At 50.5% G+C, this 21,739-nt stretch overlaps 1 protein-coding gene across 1 annotated transcript in view; it reads right to left on the reverse strand.

The window, feature by feature from the left end:
• MCM3 (minichromosome maintenance complex component 3) overlaps window positions 1-21,739 on the reverse strand; it is an 88,644-nt gene that overhangs the window by 20,108 nt on the left and 46,797 nt on the right. The window contains exons 10-11 of the mRNA XM_029596118.1: window positions 18,054-18,228; window positions 10,881-11,007 (exon numbers count right to left, since the gene is read on the reverse strand). Of these exons, the coding sequence (XP_029451978.1) occupies window positions 10,881-11,007; window positions 18,054-18,228 (302 nt within the window). The remainder of the gene's footprint in view (window positions 1-10,880; window positions 11,008-18,053; window positions 18,229-21,739) is intronic.

Consider the following 21,739-nt stretch of genomic DNA (forward strand, 5'->3'; position numbering starts at 1 on the left):
CTTCAAAGTCCACGCCCCTTTCCAAATTGCTCCTTGACAGCCACCATGCCAGGCTGGACTTGGCATCCCTTCGCAGAGGCAAGGAGACAAAATGCTTTTCCAACCCTCGGATCCCATCAGGACAACACCCTTTGCAGCGGCCGCATTACGACCAAAGGCCCACGGAACCAGGTCCAACGTCAAAGGCCATGGACCCCAGGACCTGCAGGTAATCCCAGACCTTCAGAACTGGGAGATGTAGAAGTCGAAAAACTTGCTCCTGCAACTTCGCCAACATGTTTGCTGTCAGATATACCTTGCCACCCCGGGTATCGAAATGAGCTCCTAGGCAATCCAGAGATTGAGATGGGACCAGGTGGCTCTTTGCAATATTGATCACCCATCCCAAGGAGCTCAGGAGATGCCTCACTCACTGACCTGAACGAATGCACTACTCTTCCGTCTTTGCCCAGACGAGCCAATCGTCCAGGTATGGGTGAACCAACGACCCTTTCCTCTTCAAGGCTGCCGCTACCACTATCACCTTTTGTGAAGGTTCGAGGAACTGTGACCAGACCGAAGGAAAGGGCCAGAATCTGGAAATGCTGACCCAGCACCTTGAATGGTAGGAACATCTGATGGTCCTTTCGAATGGGAATATGCAGATAAGCCTTTGTAAGATCCAACGACACCAGGAACTCTCCTTTGCAAACTGCCGCAATTACTGTATACATCTCCATCCAGAAGCGTGGAACCCGTAAACTCCAGTTCACCTTCCGCAAATCCAAGATGGGACAGAAGGTGCCCTCTTTTTTTGGCACCACAAAATAGATGAAAATACCTTCCCTGCCCACTCAAGAGGTTCCAGGATAGCTTCCAAGCTTATCAACCTGTGCAGATTCCCTTCTAGCGCTTCCCATTTGTTTCGAGAAGAACAGTCCGACTCCAGGGAAGGCGTCTCTGAGCGGGCAAGCAAATTCTAAGGCGTAACCGTCCCTTACCACCTCCAGAACCCACCGGTCGGAGGTAATCTTGACCCACTCCTCGTAAAAACAGGATAACCTGCCCCCGACTGCTACCAATGAGGAGTGGGTGACCCTGGCTTTATTGGGATGGCTTACTTCCTCCGGTCCCCTGACCAGAACAGCCTCTGAAGGACCTGCTGGCCCCTCAAAAGAAATGCTGACCATTCGACTGCTTAGGCCCCGAGGAGGAAGAACCTCTACTGGACCAAAATCTCCTCGACCCCCGGAAACAAGGACGAGCAGGAAAGTTCTTCTTAATACTTTTCTTATCCTCCAGTAGCCTATTGCCCTTGGTTCCCCCCCCCCCCCCCCCCCAAGGACTTCATTACCTGATTCGGGTCCTCCCCGAAGAGAAGTTTTCCCTTAAAAGGAAAGTCTTAGCCCACATGTTCACCAACCAATTGTGCAGCCATAGGAGCCACTACACAGCCACCACAAGACTATGCTCCTAGCCAAAGTGCAGACCAGATCATATAGAGCATCTGTCACATAAGCCACCCTTGCTTCCAGACAAGCCGCATGTGTGGGGGACAGGACTCCTGGAGCCCCCTGCTCCTGCGGCTTTTGGATGCAACATAAACAGGCGCGCTGCATCATGCTAGCACTTACTGCAGCCCAGAGACTCAAAGCTGACACCTCAAACATGCACTTCAATTGAACTTCCAGCTTGAGATCCTGAATATCCTTGAGATCAGTGGCTCCTGCCACCGGAATCATGGTCTTCTTGGTCCCTGCCAAGACCGCCGCATCCACCTTAGGCATTTTAAGGTGATCCAAATACTCCTCCAACAAAGGATATAGCTTAGCCATTGCTCATCCAACCTTCAAGACCACTTCCAGGGTGTCCTACTTCCAGCTAAGCAGCTTCTGAATCTTCTTAGGAACGGGAAAGGCACTAGATAGACTCTCCCCCCCCCCCCCCCCCCGACCATCAAGGACCGGATTGACGCCCTTGTTGTCAGATTCCTCCTGAGCTGCTTTACTCCCAACTCCTCCAACAACTGAGGAATAAGAGACCGCAGCTCCTCTTTCTTAAAACAGGTGTACCACCCGCCCCAGCTCCTTCAACATAGTCCAGTTCATGTTCTGCTCAGCATCTGGATCTCCCTCCAGATCTGCAGCTGGAGAGGACGCCACATCCTCTTGCTACTCATTGGAGTCATCCAGATCTCTGAGGTCCAACTCCCACAGCTCGGGACCTGCAATGCTTGTCCGCCATCCCCAAGGGAACCCCTGAGGCCACACGAGATCTTTTGTACGGGCCTGAAGAGTTCTCCTTGGGTCTCCACTTAGCTGCCTTCCTTGCCAGAAAGGCCTTGTGCATTAACAAAAAAATAATTTGGGAGAAAAACCCCGCGGGCCCACAGCTACCCTCTCAGGGCTACTGGGCTCTGAGACCGTCCCTCATCGTCAGCATCTTCGCGACCCTGCCCTGCAAGAGAGAGAGGTGGAGGGGAGTCACCAGATTCGTGGCCTGTTGGAGCCCCCCTGCCTGCGATACCCCTCAGGAGCAGTGAGGATGGATACCCCCAACTTAGACCCTACCGTGGACCCTGCCGAGCAAGAGGCCCTCAGGGCTCTAGGACCCTTAGTGGAGGATCCCTCTCCCCCTGAGGCACACCCTGTGCACAGACAGAGGGAATTTAGGTGGGCCGACCAAGTGCTGCAGGCCCTACAGGTCTCCACATACTGTTTCTCCATCCAGACCGCGTGGGCTCAAATGTGTGCTCCATACAGAGATAGGCTGTACCACGTGGCCGCACTCCCCTTTCCAATTTGAGCTAGGCTGCGTCGCCATACACTCTCCAAAGGCACGTTGCAGGAGCAGCAGCTGCAGGAAAAACATGTGTGCGAAAATGGCTCCAAAACACCAAGACTGCGGAACACCAAAACGACTATTCCCCGCTGGGGAGACTTCCCTAATCGCGAGGCCAGATCAGAAGAGACGAGAAAACGGGCACGCTAAAAAAAGAAACGGCTGCCTAGACCAAAGTCAATCCGCGGCGCACAGGGCTTGATGGACCCTTGGTCTGACCCAGTATGGCATATAAGAAAATTATTACTTACCTGCTAATTTTCGTTCCTGTAGTACCATGGATCAGTCCAGACAGTGGGTTATGTCCCCAATCCAGCAGATGGAGTCAGCACAAGCTTTGAGGGGGCGTATCCATATATACTACTACCCCCTCTGCAGGAGTTCAGTATCGAGTATATCAAAGCCCGAGTAGAAACCCCCGAAGGATCAAGTTTGTGGAAACAGATAATTAAAACAATTGTAACCGCAACAAGTAACTGCAAACATCCTACCAACTTGTAGGGAGCTGTGAAAAACAGCGAAAAGAAACGACTGTGAAGACACAGAACACTGCGAGCAAGAAGCAGCGCAGATCTGAGCAGGATCAAGAACCCAAACGCGGTGGGCGTCTGGACTGATCCATGGTACTACAGGAACGAAAATTAGCAGGTAAGTAATAATTTTCTTTTCCCTGTACGTACCTGGATCAGTCCAGACAGTGGGATGTACCCAAGCTTCCCTAAATCGGGTGGGGTCCTGCGAGGCCTGCTCGGAGAACCTGCTCGCCAAAGTGTCCAGAGACCGAAGAGGCGAGGTGCAGACGATAGTGCCTCGAACGTGTGTAACGATTTCCAGGTGGCTGCCCTACAAATTTCCTGCGAGGATACCGAGCGAACCTCCGCCCAGGAAGCCGCCTGAGAACGTGTAGAATGCGCTATGATTCCGGGTGGGAGAGTCCGACCCGCCCCAATGTAGGAAGCAGCAATGCCGGCCTTCAGCCATCTGGCAATGGTAGCCTTCGAGGCCTGAGACCCCTTCTTAGGACCGGCCCAGAGTACAAAGAGATGGTCAGAGGTTCGGAACTCATTTGTAGCCTCCAGATAGAGGCGCAGAGTGCGCTTGACATTCAAGAGACGGAGAGACTTCGGCTCTGAGGAAGAGAAGGACAGCAACTCCACCGTCTGGTTCACATGGAATGCAGAAACCACCTTCGGAAGGAAGGAGGGAACGGTGGGAAGCGAAACTCCAGAGTCGGAGAAACGGAGATAGGGCTCTCTACACAACAGAGCCTGCAGCTCCGAGATGCGTCGAGCGGAACAGATGGCCACAAGAAATACAGTCTTGAGAGTGAGATCCTTTATCGTTGCGCTGCGCAGCGGCTCGAACGGTGGTCCCTACAGGGAGCGAAGCACAAAGTTAAGACTCCAGGAGGGACAAGGGTCCCGTAACGGAGGACGCATATGCTTGACACCCTTGAGAAAACGAGCAATGTCAGAATGCTGTAGAAGAGAGCCCCATCGCTCAACAGCGAGCCAAGGGCGGCCACCTGAACCCGTAGTGAATTATAGGCGAGCCCTTTTTCCACCCCCGCCTTAGAAACTGAAGGATCTGAGGTACAGAAGCCTTAGCGGGTCTCGTGGCCTGGCTGGTACACCACAGCTCGAACACCTTCCAGACTCGAACATAGGCCGATGTCTTTCGTGCCCGCAATAGCGTGGATACTACCGCCTCCAGGTAGCCCCGACGCCGGAGGCGGCGCCTCTCAAAAGCCAGGCCGCAAGACAGAAGAATTCTGCCTGCTCGAAAAATACCGGGGCCCTGATGTAGGAGCTGGGGGAGGTGCCCCAGCCTGATTGGCCCGTCGATCACCAGCTGTAGCAGGTCCGCAAACCAGGGTCGCCTGGGCCATTCTGGGGTGACGAAAACCACGGTCCCCTGATGGCTTTCTATTCTGCGGAGCATCCTGCCCACCAGGGGCCATGGTGGAAAAGAAAAGATATGGCGGCCACGGGAGGACCAGGGCATCCACTCCCTCCGCGCTCTCTCCGGCGACTGAAGAAGCGTGGAGCCTTGGCGTTGAGAGCGGACGCCATCAGATCCAAGTGGGGGGCCCCCCACCGATGGACGAGAAGTTGCATTGCTTTGTCGGAGAGAGACCACTCTCCGGGTCCAGCAGTTGACGACTGAGGAAGTCCGCCTGGACGTTGTCCACACCGGCGACGTGCGAGGCCGCTAGCCGGACGAGATGACGCTCCGCCCATTGCATCAGCAGCGCCGCCTCGAGCGCGACCTGCGGGCTGCGCGTGCCTCCTTGTCGGTTGATGTAGACCACGGTGGTAGCGTTGTCCGATAGGATTCTGACTTCTCGGTTCCGAAGAAGCGGGAGGAAATGTCGCAGAGCTAGCCGGACTGCTCTGGTTTCCAGACTGTTGATTGACCACTTCGCCTCCACCGTGGACCACGTCCCCTGCGTGGCGCTTCGATCGCAGACTGCACCCCAGCCTGCTAGACTGGCATAGGTGGTCACCACCACCCAATTTGGCAGATCGAGGGACATGCCACGGGCCAGGTTCGGCGGATCCAACCACCAGCCCAGACTGTCCCTGGCATTCTGTGGGAGCGGGAGAATCATCTGATAGTCCTGCAATACTGGTTTCCAACGGGAGAAGAGCGCCCACTGTAAGGTCCTGAGGTGCGCGAAAGCCCAAGGTACAAGGTCGATGGTGGACCCCATCACTCCCAGGAGTTGCAGGTAGTCCCAGGAGGTGGGGTCTGGTAACGCAGAGAATCGTCGTGTGTGATCCCGCAAGGATTGAGCTTTGTCCTGGCGCAGAAAAACTTTGCCCAGTAGGGTGTCGAAAGTTGCCCCCAAAAAAAACCCAAGCGTTGCGAGGGCATGAGGGAGCTCTTGGAGAAGTTCACTACCCATCCCAGGGAATGTAGAAACCGTACTACTCGAGTCACCGCTGAGCGTCCATGATCGAATGACTTCGCCCGGAGGAGCCAATCGTCCAGATAAGGATGAACCAGGATGCCCTCCTTCCGGAGAGCTGCCGCCACAACTACCATGATCTTGGTGAAGGTGTGCAGCGCCGGCGCCAATCCAAACGCGAGAGCCGTGAACTGAAAATGCTGGTCCAGAATTTTGAAACGAAGGAAACTGTGGTGGTCCGGGCGGATGGGAATGTGCAGGTAGGCCTCCGTTAAGTCCAGGGAGGCGAGGAACTCCCCCCGATGCACCGCCGCAATCACTGACCGGAGTGTTTCCATGCGGAACCGAACGACTCGAAGGGATTTGTTGACTTCCTTGAGGACTAGGATAGGCCGGAAGGAACCGTCCTTCTTTGGTACGACGAAATAGATGGAATAGTGGCCCGAGCCCACCTCTCCGAAGGGCACGGGCGCAGTAGCGCCTATCTCCCGGAGTCTGTCCAGAGTCAGCTGCACCGCTCCTCTCTTGAGGTCCGAGCCACAGGGGGAAAAGATGAACCTTCCCTGCGGGGGGCGGACAAATTCCAATGCGTAGCCGTGTTTTATGGTATCCAGGACCCACTGGTCCGAGGTGATCCGTGCCCACTCCGCTTAGAAATACGTTAGTCGGTCCCCAATCCTGGGGACAGGGGAGTGGGCGAGACTGGCATCATTGTGAAGACTTGGTATAGGGGTTCCCGGTTCCGGGAGTAGTGCGTGCGGGCCGATGCCCGCGGAAGGCGCGCAACCAGGGCTGAGACCTGGGGGCGGATGGCCGGGAGCCCGTCTGTCTGTAGCCCCTGTAGCGCCGTTGCGCTCTGGCTCTGGTCCGAGAAGAAGAAAACGCTCTGGATGGTCGAAACCTATCCTCCGGCAGCCGATGAACAGCGTTCTCCCCCAGGGACTTGATGATCTGGTCCAAATCCTCCCCGAAGAGGAACTTGCCCCTGAAGGGAAGAGAGCCCAGACTGGACTTAGAGGACGTATCAGACGCCCAATTGCGTAGCCACAGTAGTCGTCGTGCTGCCACTACCGAAACCATGGATCTTGTGAGGACCCGAAAAAGGTTGTACGAGGCGTCCGCCCCATACGCCACTGCGGCTTCTAGCCGATCTGCCTGGGCAGCCTCATCGGACGGCAGGTTCTGAGACGTGAGGAGTTGTTGCACCCAAAGGAGACTAGCCCGCTGGGCAAGCGAACTGCACATCACCGCCCGCATACCCAGAGCGGAGACCTCGAAAACCCGCTTAAGGAAAACTTCCAACTTACGATCCTGTGTGTCCCGCAATGCCGCACCTCCCGTCACTGGGATAGTCGTCCTCTTCGTGACCGCCGACACTGCGGAGTCCACCTTTGGGACCTTGATGAGGTCCAGAAAATCTTCGGGGAGCGGGTACAGCTTTTCCATGGCCCGGCTGCTCTTCAGGGAGGCCTCCGGGGTGTCCCATTCCCTGGTGAGAAGTTGTAAAAACGAGTCATGAATGGGAAAAGCCCGAGCCCTCGGCCGGAGTGCCGCCAGGACAGGATCTCCCTTCCTTGAAGAAGTGATGACAGCGGGAGCTACTGGGGCAGGCGGGTCTGGTGGCGGATCCAAATCTAATTCTTGGATGATCTGCGGGATGAGGTCGTCCAGCTCTTCCCTCTGGAAGAGGCGTAGGGTACGCGGATCATCCCCCTCCTGTGTGCCGTCCCCTTGTCCCCCGTCCGGGAGTTCAAGTCCATGTCCCGCTGGGTCTGGCACCGCCCCCACTGCCGCGGGCGTGGATCGGACCCGGGTAGGAAGGCGGGAGGCCCCCACTCCCGGAGGGTCGGGGGGGGCCGGCGTCGAGGGCGACATCCGAGGGATCTTAGGAGGGGGGGGGGGTCCCACAGGTGCTTCCAGCCCCTGCAGATAAGCGGTATGCATGAGCAGGATAAACTCCGGAGAGAACCCCGGCCTGCTCGGGTGCGCTTCGGGGGCGGCGTGGTTCCTGCTCCCTGGCTCTGGGTGCTTGGTTCCTGCACCAAAATCGGGGGAACACCCCCGCTGGTAGAGTCCTCCAGGGATCCGTTCTCCCTCGTGGCCTCCAGGGATCCGTTCCCCCTCGTGGCCTGCGCCTCAGGGCGCTCAGAATGTAAAATGGCCGCCGTTCCCGCCAAAAATGGCGGAGTGGCCGGCCCGCACCGCCCGGGCAAAAAAAGAGAAATCAGTCAGGGACTGTGAGGTACCTTCCCCCCCGGGAAGGCATCGTGCACAGATGCCCTCCCGGGAAATCCGGGACCCCGGGTCTCCGCAGGCCACACAGCGGGACGGCCGCGGCATCGGGATCGCTGCAGGAGAAAAGAAAAAGCCACGGGGGGGGGCCACGCGCACAAAGGCGCCGCTGCGGGGGGGCCCGGTCGGCCCGCACTGCCCGCTGTCTGAAAATAGAGGAGGGTGCCGCGGGGGGGGCCTTCCTGGCCACACGACCCGCCCCAGACATCTTTCCCTAAATGGCTCAGCAGCCCATGAGGAGCTGTAAAATGGCCGCGGGTGAGGGAGTAAAGAGCAAAGAGGCCGGCTCCACCGGCTTTCGCGGGCACCGGGGGCTGAGCTGTGAAGGAAAAAACTACAAAGGAAAAACAAACTTACCCCTGGCTGCAACGAGAAATAAACAGCAAGGCCGCAGAGAAGAGACAAGGAAGATAAGCCACTCCCCAGAAGTTGAAAGAACTCTGCCTTTTTTTTTTTTTTTTTTAAACTTAATACAAACTTGATACAAACTTGATCCACAGAAAAAGACAACAACAAGCCATAATCAAGCAAGAAAGTGAAGAAAAAGGAGGGGAAGTCTGATTCCCCTACTCGCATCTGCTGGAGTCAGAAGATACTGAACTCCTGCAGAGGGGGTAGTAGTATATATGGATACGCCCCCTCAAAGCTTGTGCTGACTCCATCTGCTGGATTGGGGACATAACCCACTGTCTGGACTGATCCAGGTACGTACAGGGAACTTATGTTATGTTATGTACAGATCCCTGCAGGGAGTTCACAGAAATCATGCCAGCACACGCAGCTCCCACTCCCTCAGCGACCCCGACACTTATAGAAGTCGACCGCCCAGGCACTTCACCACAGGTAGACTCTCCTGGCTCTCCCTCTATGTTCCTTATAAGATAAAAATTAAAATCCTTTATTTTTTTTTATTTTTTTTTTTTAAACAAAACATTACAAAAGGAACAAAAGGACTAGAAGAAAACCCCAAAGGGGATACTTCTCTCAGGGAGCCAGTAGAGGACAGGAGGGGGTCTCAGGGCACGAAGAGAGAGCCAATATCCTGGCTTTCAGGGGCCACAGAACCAGCGGGCAGCTATAGCCAGGGGTATCTAACCCCCCGTTCGCCCACCTCAACCCTAGGAATGGCCCACTAAGGAACCTGGCACCTTGGGGAGCAGCTCCAAATCTCCAACTCCAGATCAGTCAGGACTGCAGGTATGCTTCTCTACCATCTGCTGGAGACAGAGAAATTCTGAGGGACTGCAAGTGGCACTCTTGGTTATCTAGCAGGGCCTCAAAGTTTTGTTCTCTGCCACCATCTGCAGGTAGGGATGCATAAACTCACTAGTCTGGACTGATCTGGATATGAGCAGGAAATAAAGATATTTAAACATAAAAAAACCAAAACAGCACGAATAGAAAAGATAAAGAGAAAGGCAGTAAGAATTAGGGTATGCAGCAACTTCTACATGAAGAGAGACTCAAAAACTGAGAAATTTTCAGCTTAGAAAACAAAGCATTTGAGGAAACATGACAGAAGTATATTGAATCATGAAAGGGAGTAGAGAAGATACATTTAGGAACTTTTATTCACAATGTCTCATATAGATGAAATAAAGAAGAAACTATCAGATGGCAGGCGTTTGTTAGCTTGTGGAAGCTACTAACAAGGGACACTACAAAACTTAAAAATGGATTAGACAAATTTGTGGAAAACTGAGCAATCCCGGGCTGCTTAGCGTAAATCAGAAATGTCATACTGTGATCTGCACATCATAACATGTCACGGTGGGCCGATTCAAAGGTGCAGCATCCTATCACCTACGGTGGTCACAAGTACCAATGAGAAGATCCAAAAAAGCAGATCCATTTCTTGTTGCTCGCTCCCAGGGATAAGCATTGCCTTTCCCAATTTTCCTCCAGGAAACCATGATTGTTAGAAACCGAAAAGATGTGGCAGACAGACAACTCTACACATTTCTTATAAAAGCTTCCTCTACATGGACCTTTGCTCTGACCCAGTTTGGCAACTCAAAGAAACCGCTGCTGGCTTTCAGTGCAGCAGTCTCAGTAGATAAACGATGGCAGTGCTGGGTAGCAGAATGACTAGCTCATGCCTACAGCTTCCTGGAGGTGGAAGAGGGATTTTACTAATCTGACACACTTGAAAACCTAAACTGCAACCAGAAGAGGAAAGAGCTGGAGTAATCCAATCAGCTGAACATGCCAGCCTGTCAACTGCCCCATGGCATCGCTATCCATGGCAGCTAAATGTAAAAAGAGAGAATCTCTCTGCAGGTTTAGCTAGATGATGATGATCTCTGGAACACAAGAACCATTGCACTCGGACCATGCACACAGCAGAGGCACCCAGCACAAAGCACACTTCTTCCCAACAGCCAGATATTGTCTTCCTGCTCCAATACCTAAATCACCCACGAGAATCAAGCCCCAACAAGAGAGACAGAGAAGTAACCTCAATGCTGCAAAAACAAAAACACAAACAAAGACACCACCAAGTGATAGCATGAAACGAGGCAAAGCTATTGAGCTTCCTGGTGTGCCAGCAGTCACTCCAGGCAACAGGACCTGCAATTCCTTAGCTTTTTGGACAGACCCTGCTGGGCAACAGATATGCATCCCTTTCCCAAGATGGGTAGAGATGTTTTACATTCTGAGAACATGGCAAGCCTTCAGTCAATTTGCAACTGAACTACTGCAGAACTTACTCCAGTGAGGGTTACTGGATTTTCAGTGCTGGGAGTTCATGAATTTCAGACCATGAAGAAATGTACCAAACAAATATCAGTACCATAGTGCCACCACTCTATCCCCACCTTTCCCTCCCTCCCTGGGGGTAGATGCCAAAACATACTTGCGCCGCTTGGCTCCGTGCAGGAGGTTGTCGTGCTTCTCATACACCTGCAGCTCCTGCTGTTCCTCTTGTATCACGTTGGGGTCATCTGTGGCCAGAACCTCCACTGCGCTGCCCAGAGGCATGGCTGCAAAGAGAGCAGGCTGCATAAGAATGGCTATAGTCGTGAGGCCTTCAGCACTAGATTCACAAATGCCAAACTTCCAGGACGGCCCTAGGCAAGAGTTCAGCCATCCTCTGTCCAGTCTATAGTGAGCTAAAAGAGTGCTGTCAGCAGGGCTGCATAACAAGCTGAACAGTTAAACACATACATGCATCTCAAGAAAGGATAATACATGGCTTCTTTCAACCAAACAGAATAAAATACTTAAATAGTGAGAGGGCGAAAACAGACATGCAACTACCTCCACTGCAGAAATTGTGGCTAAATTTTGGTGTCCAATTTTTAAAGACAGAGCAGAAAAAGGATAGGGAAGACAGTAAAATGATTCCCAGATACAGAAAGAAACGCGGGAGAGCGCCTGCTCTCCCGGCGCGCGCACATGCCAGTGTCCTGTGTGCGCAATCCAGTAAATAAAAATATGTTAATTAGGGCCCGCTAGGGACACGCTCCTGTCAAAAAGGAGGCACGTCCCTAGCGCCTCCTTTTTGACAGGAGCGGCGGCTGTCAGCGGGTTTGACAGTAGACGCTCAATTTTGCTGGCGTCAATTCTCGGACCCACTGACAGCCAAGGGTTCGGAAACCGGACGCCGGCAAAATTGAGCATCCAGTTTTCAACACACGAGCTGCGGGCTAATTTTACATTTTTTAATTTTTAATTATTTTTTACTTTTGGGATCTCTGACTTAATATCGCCATGATATTAAGTCGGAGGGTGTACAGAAAAGCAGGTTTTACAGCTTTTCTGTACACTTTCCCGGTGCCAAGAGAAATTAACGCCTACATTTGGGTAGGCACTAATTCCTGAAAGTAAAGTTTGCGGCTTGGCTGCACATTTTACTTACTGAATCGCACGGGAATAACTAATAGGGCCATCAACATGCATTTGCATGTTGCGGGCGCTATTAGTTTTGGGAGGTTGGACGCGCGTTTTCGATGCGCTATTACCCCTTACTGAATAAGGGGTAAAGCTAACGCGTCGAAAACACGCGTCCAACCACGGGTTAACAGTGCGCTCCGCCGGCGCGCACTCTACTGTATCGGCCTGTTAGGAGAATGAACAGGGGAGAGTGACTTGGTCATACATTAGCAGGTGAGCAGGATTGGAACTCCTTATGGAATAACTACTTCAACTCAGGCCAAAATCATGTGGACTAAACAGCAGCAACATAACCAAGTCTTAAAAAATCCTCAAACATTCTATCCAGGATTTTAAATAACCCCAAATCCAGCTACACGGAGGAAGACAGGAAAATTGGTTCTTACCTGCTAATTTTCATTCTTTAGTACCACGGATCAGTCCAGACTCTTGGGTTTTGCCTCCCGTCCAGCAGATGGAGTCAGAGAAGTTTTTGACTGACACTGCCCTATACCCTGAGGTGCCACCTGCAGTCTGTCCTTATTGAACTGTACCCAAGCCATATAAGAAGGAACTCATTAAAAAGACAATGAACATCAACAATTATGAGAAACTGTTTTTTCCCCTGAGCAGAGGGATAAGGAACCTTAAAAAAAAAAAAAAAAATAATAATAATAATAATAAAAATCATGCCCACACACTCATCCTGCGCAGGACTTGACCTGAGTATATCCTCCTGGTAAAGAAGAACTGTTCAAGGGACTCTCCAAACACTCTAGTCTGAATTGGGCGGGCCTCTGAATTGATCCGTGGTACAGCAGTAACGAAAATTAGCAGGTAAGAACCAGTTTTTCTTTCCTTGTACGTACCAGGATCAGTCCAGATTGTTGGGATGTATCCAGCCTCCCTACATGGGATGGGACCCTGAGAGTCCCACTCGAAGCACATTTCCCCCAAAACCCTCAGAATCTGGGGCCTGGACATCCAAATAGTAATGTCTCGTGAATGCGTGCAAAGATTTCCACGTCACAGCTCTACAAATCTCCTGGGGTGAAACCTGCTGACACTCGGCCCAAGAGGCTGCTTGTGAATGGGCAGAATGTGCCCGAAGACCGACCGGGACCAGACGGCCTGAACAATGTAGGCAGAGCTAATAGCTTCCTTCAACAAGCGCACAATGGTGGCCCTAGAGGTCTTGTGCCCCCTCCTGGGGCCGCTCCACAAGACAAAAAGATGATCTGAGAGGCGGAAACTATTAGTCACCCCTAAGTACGCAACAGAGCCCGCCTGACATCCAATTTCCGTAAATCCTTAGCAAGAGGAGAGGAAGAATTCAAATCCGGGAAGGGAGCTCCACCAACTGATTCAGATGAAAAGATGACACCACCTTAGGAAGAAAGGAGGGAACTGTTCTCAAGGACTCTCCTGAATTTGTGATCAGCAAGAAGGTTTCCCCTACACGACAAGGCTTGGAGCTCCAATCCCCTCCTAGCAGAAGAGATAGCCACCAAGAAAATCACTTTCAAAGTAAGGTCCTTTAACATTGTCTGCGTCCGCGGTACAAACAGGGGAGCACACATTGCCTTCAGGATCACATTAAGGATCCACGAGGGAAAGGGATTCTGGACCGGAGGACGCAAATGCTTTACCCCCTGAAGAAAATGCACCACGTCCAGATGTGCCAACAGGGCAACCCCCCACACCTTGCTGCTAAGCTTTACAGCAGACAGCAAAGGGCCGCCACCTGAACCCTCAGAGAATTAAAAGGACAAACCTTTCCTGTAAAAAGGCCAAAACATCCGCCACCGTGGCCTTGATAGGCACCACTTTGCGCTCCGTGCACCACGCCCTGACATATGCCAAGGAAGAGGAGGTCTTCCTGGGCTGCAAGAGAGTGGTTACAACTGCATCCGAATATCCCTTATTCTTCAAACGTTCCCTCTCAAAAGCTAGGCTGCTAGGAAAAAAGCGATCCGCCCTTTCTAAACAAACGGGGCCCTGACACTGTAGCTGTGGCATCCGGTAAAACCGCAAGGGCCCGTCTGCCACCAGGTTGACAAGATCCGCGAATCAGGGCCGTCTCAGCCACTCCGGAGCCACCAGAATTACAATGCTTGGATGAAGCTCTATGTGGTTTAATACCTTGCCGATCAAGGGCCATGAAGGAAAAATGTACAGGAGCACATCCGACAGCCAAGGGAGAACTAGGATGTCCACCCCTTCTGCTCCTGGCTCCCGACGTCAGCTGAAGAATCTCAGAGCCTTGGTGTTGTGGAATGTCGCCATGAGATCCATGCACTGTGTGGCCCACCTGCGGCAGATGAGTAGGAAAGCTGCCTCCGACAGCTCCCTCTCTCTGGGATCCAGCTGGTGATGGCTCAGGAAGTCCACCTGAACGTTCTCCTTGCCTGCGATGTGTGAAGCTGCGATCCTCTCTAGATGTAGTTCTGCCCAGTGGATTAGCTCCTGGACTTCCAGGGCGACTAGTCAGCTCTTGGTGCCCCCTTGGCGATTTATGTAAGCCACTGCCGTCGCATTGTCACACAGAATCCGTACTGATCTCCCTTGCACCAAGGGGAGAAGAGCCTGAAGAACAAGGTGCACGGCTCTGGTCTCCCACCGGTTGATGGACCATGAGGTCTCCACCACGGACCAATGGCCCTGCACCGATCTGTCCTAACAGACCGCACCCCAACTGGAAATGCTCGCGAGGTGGAGGTGGAGGAAAGACTGCTTGCGAATTATTTGAGTACCTACATTTCCTGAACTCACTTTCCTTGAACGTAGTGGACTGAGAAATTTTCAGGTGATTTTGCACCGAGAGAATAGCTGTGAGACACTTCCGGGTACCTGACGTCAGGAGGAGGGACCAACGAGGCGCATAAAGATCAACGCCAGCGCTGAAGCCACGTGCACCAAAGGGGCGCGCGGCTTAGTCCCGCAGGAAGCCACAAAACAAGAGAAGGATATAAATTCCTAAAAAGTGAGTAACTAAAATTAATTTCGATTCCTCCACCCGCCTCCATTGCATGAAGAAAAATATATTATATCTGAGAAGTTGGGTCAAAGGAACGTACATCCGAGGTAAACTTTTTATTAATTTCCTCCATATTAATGCCTCATACCAAGTGTAAGGCAAGAATCAGGGAGATGTCCACGTCGTCCCCTGTACTGAATGCCTCCCAACCTCTGATTCCAGCTTTCTTTGCCCCTGCAATGGGTATAGAACCGGTGGAACGGGCCGCTGGAGGCAGTGATATGGAGCAAATACCTGCCTCCCTGGCAGAAACAACTTTTAAGTCCCTGTGCCCCAAGTACTCCTCCTCCTCCACTACAGATTTCCACAGATTTTTTTAAGATTATAGTCTGATAATCAGCGGCAAGGGGAAGGAGCATCTGCCGCATTTGGCGAGCTAGACTCTGGAACATCAGTGAAATTATCTTTACATTTGGAAAAACCATCCTCAATAACAATGGAAATTCTATGGGATGCCATCAAAGCATTAGAAGTCGCTGTTTTAAATTTGACGAAGATAACTACGGACTCTAATCTGCGGTTCAATAAAATAGAATCAGAGATGTCTAAATTTAATTTACAATCTGAACGTGTAAAGAAGAGGTTTGAAAATTTAGAAGTGTGGCAGCAAAAGTTTGCTAGAGCAGAAATAGTTTATGATAAAAAGCTGGAAATTTTGGAAAATTCGTTTCAATATTTGAATTTAAGAATATTACATTTCCCAAAACATAATCTAATCTCCCCTTATGATATGTTTAAAGAATACTTGTTGGAAATTTTGAAAATCCCACAACAAGCTATTCCTACCACTTCTAAAATGTATTATGTTGACCCGAAAGGATTAGTATTACAGCAGAATCCTAATTCCTAACAGGAGTGATAGTCAACTATAGACACAGTTATATCTACTAGGTCTGTATTACATGTATCATTTTCTTTTGCTATAGACAGAGATAATGTGTTTAGATCATATATGAGGAATAGAATGAATTTATTTCATGGTTGTAGAATTTGGATTTATCCAGATTTATCCAAACAAACTCAGGATAGAAGAAGAAAATTCCTAGATTTAAGAGCAGAGGTAGAAAGAAAAGGAGGGAAAATGCTGTTGAAATTCCCCTGCAAATGTGAGATGGAAATACAACAGAAAAATGTATTTTTTGAGGTTTCACAGTTACGAATATTTTTAGATTCTAGACCCCAAGAAAATGCGGCAGTAGATCTTGTGGCTTAAAAGAAATAATGTCTGTTGGTAGTCTCAAGTATTTCAATTGTTCATATAGTAGGGTTCAATCTACTATTTTTTCTTGATGTGCTCCTTTACGTACTCTTCATGTGATAATATTACTACTACCTTTTTCAATTAACTATGAATACTAAGACAACCTTAAATGTTTACTATTTACCTTGATAAGAATACTCTGTATTCATGAGTTTAAATCCTTATTTGTAATGTGAAAATGCATAAATTTAAAAAAAAAAAAAAAAAGGAAATGCTCGCATCCGTCGTTACCACTGTCCAAGAGGGGACGTCCAGGTCCATCCCCCGGTGAAGCTTGTCTGGGAGGAGCCACCCGTGCAGACTCTGTAAGAGGGAGCAGTAGCTGGACCTGCGCTTGGAGAGTGGATCTCATCCGGAAAGCAAAGCTGATTGACGAGGTATCATATGCACAAAGACCTGTTGAACTAGTTCCAGGGTGGAAGTCATTGATCCAAGGACTTGCAGGTAATCCCAGACCCTGGGTATACAGACTGTCAGCAACGAGCGAACCTGAGATTGCAACTTCTGAATCCGCTCCACGGTGAGGGACACCTTGCCCAACCGCATGTCGAACACAGCTGCTAAGAACTCCAGGGTCTAGGAGGGGACAAGGTGACTCTTGGGCCAATTGACTATCCACCCCAAAGATCGCAGGAGACGTAGGACACGATCGACCGCCTCCTGACAGAGAGTCTCTGCTCGAATTAGCCAGTTGTTCAGATAAGGGTGCACCAGCATTCCCTCCATCTGGAGAGCCGCTGCGCCACCATCACCTAGGTGAAAGTCCTGGGCACAGTTACGAGGCCGAAGGGTAGGGCGCAAAACTGATAATGTTCCCCTAGGATCATGAACCTCAGGAACCTTTGGTGGTCGAGCCAAATTCCTATGTGCAAGTAAGCCTCTGTCAAGTCCAAGGACGCCAGGTACCCTCCCTTGTTAACCACTGCAATTACTGACCGCAAGGTCTTCCATGGGAAAACGCGGGACCCAGAGTACCTTGTTTACCTTCAAGTTGAGAATGAGCCGGAACGTGCCCTCCTTTTTTGGCACTATGAAGTAGATTGAATACTTGCCTGTCCTTCGCACTGCCAGTGGCACCGGCACAACGGTCCCCAGATCATAGAGGCAATGTACGGTGGCTTGCACCACCAGCTTCTTCAGTTCATAAGAGCACAGGGAGGCGAGGAAACGATCTCTGAGAGGCCGAGCAAATTCTAAAGCGTAGTCGTGGCTTACAATGTCTAAGACCCACTGGTCGGAAGTAATTTTGGCCCACTCCTCGTAAAAAAGAGCCAACCGGTCTCCTATTAACGGAACATAGGAGTGGACCGGCATTGCCTCATTGGGAAGATTTTGCTGCTACCTTTCCTTGGGGCATCCTGCTTCTGCCAAGCCGGTGGCCTTGAAAGGGCTTATTCCACGACTGCTTCGCAGAGCCTAAACCTATGTTACAGAAGAGTCACTCATGACATTTTTACTTACAAGAAATTATTTTTATAGACTTTTCTTTTTAAACTAAACTATCACCTGGCAACCTGTTACTATTTGAACATTACCTTGCTGAATGAGTTCAGAAAAATTACAAAGAAAGAGGGCTTCTAGGAAACCTATTCCTGCTTTTGCGCAGAAAACAAGCCTCCTACTCCCGCCTTTTCCCTAGTTCCCACAATCCCCAGGGCTACCAACTGTCTGTAGCTAGACAGGCTTTTCATGACAATGTAGGCCAGGACCCAAAATACCAATATGTCTGGAATGGAGGGTAATGTGATTGCCGCAATGCATATGATGAAGAAGAGAGGTGAGGAAGCAACAGGTCAGCATAAGAGACTTCACCAACCAATAAAGGGTGGGGGAGGGGTGAAGAGGAATGAGCTCACCATCGCCATCCTGCTCCCCAGCAGCACGGAATCGGTGCATCCGCAAGACGTGGTCAGAGATCTCCCGGTCTTGCTCTGGGTCCATCTGATCCAGCACGATGAAGAGCAGGTCAAAGCGAGACAGCAAGGAGTCCTGCAACCCAATGTTCTCCATGGGAGTCTTATACTGGTCATACTGGGAGGAGAGGAGTCACAAAAAAAATTAAATACATCACTCAGCACCAAAGGTCATGACACCACTATTAGCTATCATTTTGCTTTTATTTCTCTAAAATAATTTCTGCTTGCATCTGTATTAGGAAAAACATTAAGATCCCCCTTTACTGTTCTGACTCATTTCAATCCAAAGACACTAGTGATTAAAGCTTCTAACTCCTCCTCCTGCTTAGCCACTCCTACTGTTACCACCACCAAGGAGTGCCGAGGTACAGACATGCCAATACTGAACCAACCCGGCTTGGACTAGAACAAATTATTCAACCACACTCAGGGCATTAACCTGGAGCAACAGCCTTGTCTTTGACTTGTTACTACCAAATAAAATGTACTCGTTTGGCAAGAGAGATTAATGCACAGTTCCAGTAGTCACGCTGAACCTGCAGAAAACTGGAGTGCCCCCTGGTGGTGAAATCTTATTGGTCCAAGATAAGAATTAGAGAGAAAATGTAGGTGATGAGCTTGTGAGACCACAGTGGTTCCTTCCCCAGATGAGACTGCAAATCTGCAGGAAAGAAGCATTTACAGCTAGGAAAGTGTACTGTGATGGGAATTCCCACAGCAGAAGCCTTCAGGTGGCAACTGAAGAATGGATCAATATCAGTTTGGAAATATTAGCAGCAGCTTAACTGCTGGAGCGTTAGAAATAATTCTGAGTAGGGCGGCTAACTAAATGTCCACGTGGACTTTTGTATGTGCTTACCTGGCAGCTCATTTTAAAAAGGGAAACTACCCAACTAATTTCCTATGAAAATACACAGCCTTAAAAGTACCCATCTATATCATGTGTGTACATTTGCACCTGCTATTTGTGTTGTCAGTCAAACATGCTAATTTTCTTTCTTTGAGTCCTAACTTAACCAGTCCAGAAGGATGGGGTTTTTTCACCCCTATCAGCAGTTGCAGAGAATAAAAGCTTCACTACTGGTAACTTAAGGCACTGTGCCACCTGCAGTCTTTCAGTAATCCTGTAACAAAGCTAAACCAGCTTCTCCAAAACGAGTAGGAGGAAGAAAACAAACATCAGTGAACCAGAAAGGAGGCCTGACACCCCTTCACCAAGAAGTTCCTGAAAGCCATACTCAGACCCCAAACCAAAACTATATAGGGTAAGAAGGCCAAGCTGTCCTTCCGAAAGAGACGGACCACCTTAGGATCAACACCTTCCACCACGTGGGAGCCGGGATTGGAAGAAAGACTCTGGACCTCCTCTACAGCTGCGCCCTGAGGAGGCCGTGCCCCTGGCTCTAGATCCTCCAGCTCAGAGGCCTCAGAGGAAGAATCCTGCCATGGACAGGAGGAGCTGGTTCTGAGGAGGAGCTTAGGTTTTGGAGCCCCCGTGCCTTCCGAAGATCTTGTTCACTTAACAGGCTGAGTTCCCAATTTTCCCGAAGACGGAACTGCGCAGGAGCGACCGCTGCCCCCTGAGTGCTTCCTAGCTAACCCTTCTGGCCTTGAAAGCTCTATGCAGCAGGATGAAATCTTAGGAAAAGGATGATGAGGAGTCTGAGGCCCTCTTGGGGCTCTCCTCCGCCACCCCAACATTTGCATCGCCTGAGCCACCCTCCTCGGGGGCAGTATGCTGTGGGGAAAGAGGAGGAGATTCCCCTCCCCCCATCGCTGCTTGCGTCACCACGCGAAATGAAGACAAAATGGCTTCTGTTCCCGCACTGATCCGGATACATACAGGGAATTGGAGATTCACCCCATTTACTAGCTAGCTTTTCCAATTCACTTCCGAAAAGGAGTGATCCTTTAAAAGGGCATCTTTGTAAGATTTGCCTTGGCATTTGCCTCTGCTGATCAATTCCGCAGCCACCACCACTGAGGCCACTCCTCTGGCCGAAGTTCAGACTAGATCCGAGCCCACATCAGCTAAAAAGGCGGTGGGCAGGTTCCACAACCGCTCTGGAATTTACCAAGTCATACACCTCCTGAGAGAGGAATAGGCACGAACAAGCTACCAGGACACTACAAGAAGCAATCTGTAAGGTCATTGCTACTGTGTTCAAAGGCCTGTTTAAGGATGGACTCCATTCATCTATTGTGTGCATCCTTTAAGACCGCTCTTCCCTCCACTAGGATAGATGTTCGCTTAGAGAAACGGCGAGGTGCACACACCACCCGTGCGCCTAGCAGTACCTGTATTCTGCGCTTAGTAGGCTGTGCACGTATGTACGCGTGTGACGTTATGCACACAATGAGTACGCAGAACCAATACACTGCGCATACCGGCGTTCTATGGAGGGCAATATGGCACGCACAAAGAAGTGCACAAGATGGTGCCACCGCAGCCTACCACGCAGTGTGCCGACCAAGCCTAAAGCGGAGCCTAGCCCACCGGAGGGCCATTCAACCCGCTTGGAAGCCCACTTCCCCTTACCCTAATGGGATTGGGAACGATGTCGGTACAGCACACCAAGCAAGGAGACCGGAGGAAGTCTTACCGAAACTCCTCCAAATGTTTCTGAATCGGGAGGTAAATCTTCTTCTTTCTTTTTTCACTTACCTGGGCTCAGTGCTTACTGGCTGAGTACACAGCTGGCTTTGATCATCATTGCCACACTCGACTTCCTGCGCCTGCTGCCTTTCAGCTGCTGAAGCAGCAAATTCCACACGGGGATCTGGCTACCGGACCAAGGCACATCTTTGAGGGATCTCAGAAATTGCCTCAGGAATTCTCAACTGGAGGAGGGACCTTTAGGTATTCCAATTTAAATGTAGAATTTCTCCTTCCAAAAAATACAGCAATCCCCATGGGGAGAGGTACGTCCATCTGCTGGAGATGGAGAAATACTGAAGGGCTGAGGTCACTGGAGGGGTGTATCTAGGGTGACGTCAGCTTTGAAATCTGACTCAGTCTCCCATCTGCTGATAGGGGAGCACATAACCCATTGATCCTGAGTCCATCTGGCTACACGCTAGGAAGTTCCTTTTAAGAAGTTTAAAAAAAAAAAAAAAAAAAATCTCTTTACTGAACTTTTCTAGGAAAGCAGAAAAAGGGATCTTGGCAGAAAGGGAGAAAAAGGATTTTGAATGAGGAAGCCAGCACCACCGACTATCAAACCTTCTATGCTGACTGGGTACAAGCTTAAGGGCCACTGATCCTCCTACTCACCCAGAAAGATGGCCCAAAACCTAATACCCCTGGGAGTAATTTTCCTACAAACAATCAAACTGCAGGATGGATTCCTTTATCATCTACTGGAGAAACTGCAAGTGGCACAGTGCCTTAATTACCAATAGTACAGTGAAGCTTTTATTCTATCTCCATCTTTTGGTAAGGGAGAAAAACCAATCCATTTGGACTGGACTTCTGGATAAGTAAGAACATTTGAAAATGAAATCTGAGGCCCGACTCAACCTAAGGGATGGCCCACGAAGGAACCTAACACCTCAGGGAGCATCTTCTAACTTCTCTTCTTCTGTCCCTTCTTTCTTTTTTTCTTAACTGCAGGTTTGAACCCCTA

The sequence above is a fragment of the Rhinatrema bivittatum genome, chromosome 3 (genome assembly GCF_901001135.1).
Source record: "Rhinatrema bivittatum chromosome 3, aRhiBiv1.1, whole genome shotgun sequence".
Classification (NCBI taxonomy): Eukaryota; Metazoa; Chordata; class Amphibia; order Gymnophiona; family Rhinatrematidae; genus Rhinatrema; species Rhinatrema bivittatum.